The sequence below is a fragment of the Acomys russatus genome, chromosome 7 (assembly GCF_903995435.1).
Source record: "Acomys russatus chromosome 7, mAcoRus1.1, whole genome shotgun sequence".
NCBI lineage: Eukaryota > Metazoa > Chordata > Mammalia > Rodentia > Muridae > Acomys > Acomys russatus.
In genome coordinates, this window is record NC_067143.1 from 45276418 (window position 1) to 45283672 (window position 7255).

General features: G+C 41.1%; 1 protein-coding gene across 1 annotated transcript in view; it reads left to right on the forward strand.

Moving 5' to 3' along the window:
- Window positions 1-1214, forward strand: part of LOC127191955 (lysosomal Pro-X carboxypeptidase-like) — a 64635-nt gene extending 63421 nt beyond the window's left edge. The window contains exon 9 of the mRNA XM_051149320.1: window positions 998-1214. Coding sequence (XP_051005277.1) covers window positions 998-1214 — 217 coding nt within the window. The remainder of the gene's footprint in view (window positions 1-997) is intronic.
- Window positions 1215-7255: the final 6041 nt, after the last annotated feature.

The following is a 7255-nucleotide window of genomic DNA, read 5'->3' on the forward strand; positions in this document are numbered from 1 at the left end:
CACACAAGAGAAGAGGGCACCTCAACAGAAGAATTGCTTTAATCAGATTGGCCTGTAGGTATATGTGAATTGATATAGGAAGGCTGAGCACATGTTAAGGAAGTCACAACTAAATTGAATACTATGGTAAAAGCTATTTATGTGGCAGCATATTTATTTATTTATTTATTTTTGGTTTTGGTTTTTTTGAGACAGGGTTTCTCAGTGTAGCCTTGCTTGTCCTGGACTTGCTTTGTAGATCAGGCTGGCCTCAAACTCAGAGATCTGCCTGCCCCTGCCTCCTCTAATGCTGGAATTATAGGGATTACAGAGATTATGGCCACTGCACCCAGCCCATGTGGTAGCTTATTGAATGACAAAGCTTCAGAACCATGTTTTGATGGTGACTTTACTAATGTACAAATCACTAAATGGGAATTGAAATTATAACAAACTCAAATTAAGACAAACACTTCCACTCATTTCAACACTGGCAAAAAACAGCCTCAGGAACTGCAAAAAGTGTGTGGCCTTCTGTGTTGATTTGACACAAAAATTTGAAAACAGATTTCAAGCTTTCTGGAAAAGCATTCTGGTGTACTTATGATTCAGTTTTTAGTCGACATAGATGTGCTTCCTGTCACCTTTCATAGAGTGTGGCGCTGCATACCGACACTTGACTAAGAAACATCAGACCACATGTGTTCACGAGACTTTCAGGGTCCTGTTGCCCAGGCTTCACAATCAGCCCTTGCTCATACTGCTGGGTTTTTTGTTTTGTTTTGTTTTGTTTTGTTTTGTTTTCTGTCACCAGATTCAGTCTTCTTTGCTCCTGTGTTTTGGGGAAACAGTATGAAACTCAAGCATTAAGAGGCTTCTTACATGACAAAGTAGATCCTCAGACTCCCAAGTTGTTTATATGTTCAGGTTTAGGCATAGAGAAGGATTCTCCTATTTTATTTGAACATGGTCATGAAGAACTGACAACCTTTGTTCTTCTTGTCTCCCTCACTCGCAGCAATGGTGACCTAGACCCATGGTCAGGGGGTGGAGTTACTGAAGACCTCTCCGATACCCTGGTGGCCGTCAACATCCCCCAGGGAGCTCACCATTTAGATCTGCGCTTCAGCACTGCCACGGATCCAGCATCCTTGCAGTTAGCCCGCTCTGTGGAAGTCAGACACATGAAACAATGGATCTCAGATTTTTTTGGCAATTACAGAAAGCAGCCCTGAACAATTTTAAAAAATCACTTTTCCTTCTTTTATGTTCCTCTACCTGCATACCCATTCACTTAGATTTTATTTTTTTTTGTAATTTTTTAATTTCTCTCATTTGTCATTATATTTGTTGGGCCAAGGTTGAGACAGAAGAGAGTGACGATGGTGGGTGCAGCCATCCCACTCTGGTGACTGCTCAGTCCTCACTCACCGCCTTTGTGTTGTCATCGCCACAGCTCGCATGCCATCAGCACTGGCATGGTTCCTGACTGCCATTCACCAGAGGGGCAGAGGCAGGTCTCTCACAAATGGGGATGCCTCCTTGGTTTTGAGGCTGAAGTCTCGCTGGCTCATCGCAAGTCCCCATTCCTGCTATGAAAGCAAAAGCAGAAGCTGGATTAAAAATGCTGCAGCTGCAGCTGGTAGGATGGGTGATGCCAGTGCAGGAAACGGGGCCGCTTCCTTTGCGCTCAGTGCTGGGCTCTGAAATGTGCTGTAATAAAGATCACAGCAGACCTACCTGTGTGTTGCTCAGTCTCCCTCCAGCTGTGGGGGAGGCAGGGTGCCTGGGCTGGCTGCTTTCGGAAAGTCCTTTCCTCTTCTCTTTCCCACTTGGCAGCTCTCCTTAGTTCTGGGATATTTGCCACTGTGGTGCTGCCAGGAAAAAATCTGGCCCTCTCCTGGTCCGTTTCTCTTTGTTTCTGAGGTCAGTTTTGTGGTAATTTAGTTAAATTATGCCAATTTAGGAAAATCTCGTTCTTTGGCCTTTCACTTTAAATGGGAACAGGCTCTAAGTCGTGGTAGCTGATGATGCTTCAAAAGTAAAAAGACCTTTAAATTTGATGAGTAAGCTATTCAAAGGTCAGCATGTAGTTCTGGTTTTTTGTCCTCTGATAATTGTTAACGGTGTCCTTAAAGCCTTAAGCGTCAGGAAGGCAAGCAGCAGGTGCAGGCAGGGGTGGGGGTGGGGTAGGAGGACTTTCCTGTGTGGCTTCCAGAAGACAGGCAGAGGAATTCATGCAGGCAGCGTTTTTGACATTAATTAATGGAGGAGCCTTCCCGTTTCCAAAGTGGAGGAACTTTCAAGTAGCTCTTACCCTGAGACCTTTCTTCCAAGGGGTTTTTCTAAGATAGGAAATAAGGTTGGATCCAAGCATTTAAGAGACACAGAGAGCCTAACAGTTTCTTCTCTGACGAATGAGCTCTTCCCCACCCCCCTCCCAGTTTCTTTTTTATTCTCTCTCTCTCTCTCTCTCTCTCTCTCTCTCTCTCTCTCTCTCTCTCTCTTTCTCACACACACACACACACACACACACACACACACACACACACACACACACATATTAAACCTGTCTTTGGGAACATCTAATGCTCTTCTAACTGCCGAGCCATCTCTCCAGCCCTTAATGCTCTTTTAAAAAGTATGCTTGGGCTTGGTCATTTCAAAATGAGAATTTCCACTGGGAGATTGCTGTTTCCCTTCCTTTCCTGGCACGCAGCAAAATCTTGGTCTTGCTTTGGAAGCCTTCAGTTTTCATTCTAGTGAGTTGTCTATTGAAGCAATTTGGGTGGTACTTTGTCTCAGCCTTGGGGAACAGTCTATTGGGATAGATGTTAAAGTCAAGATAATAATAGTTTTTATTCTTTGTCTACTAAGAAATTATATGATGCAGGCTTGGGCTTTAATAGAAATCATTCTTCTTCTTTTTCTTAGGACTTTAGCCCATTTTTACTTATTTAGAATACTTAAAAAGCTTCAAGATTTCATTTAATATTGATTATTAGGAAACATCATATCATTCTGAAAAGACAAATTTTTTGTTTGTTTGTTTTTTTGAGACAGGGTTTCTCTGTGTAGTCTTTGCTGTCCTGGACTTGCTTTGTAGACCAAACTGCTTCGAACTTACAGTGATCTGCCTACCTCTGCCTCCCTGAGTGCTGGGATTAATGGTGTGCACTTCCATATCTGGCTGAGAAAACAAATTTAAAAAAGAAAGATCTTTTCCTTTTTTGGCCAGGATAATTTATATTATACTGTATAAAGGTAACTTAAGTGTTCTGTACTAAATTTTTATTTAAGTTGAAAATCAATCAGAATATTAAATCTTTTTAAAAATGGCTGGGCATATGCATACAATCTCATCACACAGGACACAGAGACACGAGCACGCCTGTAACTTTAAGGGTAGCCTTGACTATGTAGTGACTTTCGGGCTAGCCAAAAAACCAAGATGACTCCAAACAAACAAACAAACAAACACTAAATCTAAAACACAGAACACTAGCCAATCCCCCTGAGACCTTTACTTTTTGTAATGTTTAATATATTTCCTTAATCTTTTTATTTTAAAAAGTTTTCAAAGTATATCCTAGTCACACTGGGTTATGACACTGTGACGGTTCCCCCAGGTTCTTCTCTCCCCCCCCCCCGTTCCTGCTGTCTTCTCCCTTCTGCTTTCATGACTTAAGAAGAAATTGTGAACCAAGGTGGTTCACTAGGGTTGCCTACAGAAGCATGAGTGAGAGGATTTTTAAAAATAAGAGCATAGGCAACTTATCGTTGGCTACATCACAGATGAAAATGTCTCTCCTTCTCCTAGATACCATTAAACTATCTGTGGATCTTCTGAGAGGGGTGGAGCCTTATGAACCTCTTCCTCTTCCATGACAGAATATTGATGGGCTCGGTCTGGTGTTTGAATGGGCCAGGTAGTCACAGCTGCTGAGTGTAACTGTCATGTAATGCATGGAATACGGCATTGCACATCACTTTACTCCTTCTGGCGTCTACATTTTGTTTTTCTTCCCTCTTCACTGATGTTCCAAGAGCCTTGGAAGGGGTGATACTCTATTTTTAATCATCTAAGCTAGTCTGTCTCTCTTTTTGGCAAGTCTCCTCAGATACTTTCACTCATGGCTTCCTCTGCTAGCTTCTCTCTCCTGATGTCACCTGGACCTCTGTCCATGGCTGAATCCCCTACTTCCTCTCTCTCCTCCCCTTGCTAGCTGGAAGTCTATCCCAATTCCTTCTCCTGCTCAGATATTGGGTGTCAAGCTTCTTTAGTGATGTATCAGGGAACAATTGTGGAGCAGTGTTTATGCAACATTGAGACAGGAGATTCTTAAAACAAAGATTGTAACCAGATATGGAGGACACAGAAATCAGCATTTAAATCTTTACACAGTGCACTATAACATCAGGCCTACATCTCCCCCTTTTAGTCCAATAAGTCTCTTTCTCTTACAACAATAAACTATATGTAATAGTAACAATTATGAAAATTATTAGGTAAAGTTTACATTTATGTATTTGGCGCCCTTAGATAAAGTATTCTACCTATCCTATATTGGTGAATTTAAAGTTCTGTACCTAAATCAATCTCTATCATACTAAACAATTTAAGTTTAATTGTGAGACTGTAACTACCCAGTCTTCAACCTCATGAGAGACTTAAGAAGGAAAAAATATTAACTGAATATATAAGAAACGCAGGCAAGCAGCTTCCAAACCTATAGAAATGGAAGAGATAGTTGGCTGCCTAGGCAGTCCCCCCAAATTTCTCTATAATGTTGGAGCATCATATTCAGTCTTCTGGCAGAATTTTCTGTTAAGCAAAAATTATGAAGGGCTTATCTACCCTCATCCTTGCAAAGCTCAGCAGTCAACTTTTCTGAGTCTGTTTTGTCCCATCTTTCCAGTATTCTGTCTACAGTTGAAGCAAGAACATTTTCTTGTTCTGTGGCTAGCTTGTCACATATGAAGCAAACTCCATATGGAGGTTCCTTGATGCTTTTTGAAGTGTAATGGGGTTGCTGCCAGGAGCAGACGTGTCTCATTGTCATAAAAGGCCTTAATAAAATATCCCATGCCATCTGCTTCTAATAATTTCTACCAAGCTACCTCCCATCCATAATTCCATATACTCGCTAATGTTCTTCATCTGGGCCAAATCCTCCACCCATGTGCTTCTCCTCCACCTAACCCATGATGGCCTTCCTTCTTCTCTGGTCTCCCCAGTCTCTCCTCTTCCAAAGATTCTGTCTGTCTTTCCCTGTCTGAGAACCTTAGCCATGTCTATCCAATTTGCCCTGCCCAGGTGTGATGGCCTTTTATTAATTAGCATCAAAATACATCAGACCAACATTTTTACTTATTATTCCTATAATCAACTCCCTTAAAATGATAACAAGTATCTATAGCCTTTACCCAACCCATCCATCCCACCTCTGGGAAATGGGGCATAGTTTACTTAAACTGCTTCCTGTTAATTTTGGGACATAGTTTTGCAGGCCCAAGAAATTTAGGATATTGTCCAATCTCATCTTAATCTACTCTCATCTTCCCTCCCTTTCTCCTCAGAGAAGGGGATACTTCCATGGATATCAAGCTGCCTTGACATATCAAGTTGTAGTAGGACTGAGTTTATCCTCTTCTTCTATTGAGGCTAGACAAGGCAGTTCAGTTAGAGGAAAGGGATCCAAAGGCAGGCAACAGATTCAGAAGCAGCCCCTGGTTCTTATGTTAGTGGTCCCACATGAAGACCAAGCTGTATATATGTTACATATGTGTAGGGGGCCTATGTGTGTCCCATGCATACTCTCTGGTTGGTGGTTAAGCCTCTCTGAGGCTCTATGGACCAAGTTTAGTTAATTCTGTAGGTTTTCTTGTGGTGTCTTTGACCTCTCTGGATCCTTTAATTCTTCCTGCCCCTCTGCCATAAGCTTCCCTGAGCTTCACTTATTGTTTGGCTGTGAGTTTCTGCATCTATTTACATCAGCTGCTGGATGAAGCCTCTCAAGACAGTTATGATAGGATACTATATGTAAGTATAGCAGAATATCATTAATAGTGTCAGGGGTTGGTTCTCTCTCAAGTTGGGCCAGTTGTTAGCTGACAATCCCCTCAATTACTGCTCCCTCTTTACCACTGAACATCATATAGTAGGAAAAACCGTGGACTGAAGGTTTTGTGGCTGGGCTGGTATACCCATACCTCCATTGGAAGTCTTGCTTGGTTACAAGTTATGGTCATTTCAGGTTCCATATCCCCTATTGCTAGGAGTCTTTGCTAGGGTCACCCTTATAGGTTCTGAGAGTTTCCATTGTCCTAGGTATCTAGTTCATTTAAGAGATGCCACCATTTCTGTCTATTGCAAATAAAGTTGCTATGAACATAGTTGAGCAAGTGAGCTTGTGGTATGGTAGAGCATCTTTTGGGTATATGCCCAGAAGTGTTATAGCTGGGTCCTGAGGTAGAACTATTTCCAATTTTCTGAGAAACCACCAAATTAATTTCCAAAATGATTGTGCAAGTTTGCATTCCCTCCAGCAAGTGAGGAGTGTTCCCCTTGTTCTACATCCATGCCAGCATTAGCTGTCACTTGAGTTTTTGATCTTAGCCATTTTAAAAGGTATAAGATGGAGTCTCAGAGTCATTTGTTTTACATTTCCTTGATTACAAAGGACAAACATTTCACTAAGTGCTTCTTGGCCATTAGAAATTCCTCTGTTGAGAATTCTGTTTAGTTCTATACCCAATTTTTAAATGGGTAATTTGGTTTGTTGATGTTTAATTTCTTGAATTCTTTATATAGTTTGGCTATTAGCCCTCTGTCAGATATAGGGTTAGTGAAGATCTTTTCCCATTATATAGGCTGCCTTTTTGTGCTTTTGATGGTATCTGTTGACTTTCAGAAGGTTTTCTATTTCAGAAGGTCCCATTTAATTTATAAGTTGTTGATCTTAGTGCCTGAATGATTGGTGTTCTGTTCTGGAAGTTGTCACCTGCGCCAATGTGTTCAAGGATATTCCCCACTTATTCTTCTATTAGATTTAGTGTATTTGGTTTCATGTTGAGGTCTTTGATCCACTTGGACTTGAGTTTTTAATTTATTTTTTTATATTTTTTATATATTTTTTTGGACTTGAGTTTTGTATAGGGTGACAGATATGGATCTAGTTGCATTCTTCTACATGCTGACATCCAGTTACACCAGCACCATTTGTTGAAGATGCTGTCTTTTTTCCAATGTATAGTTTTGGCTTCTTTGTAAAAA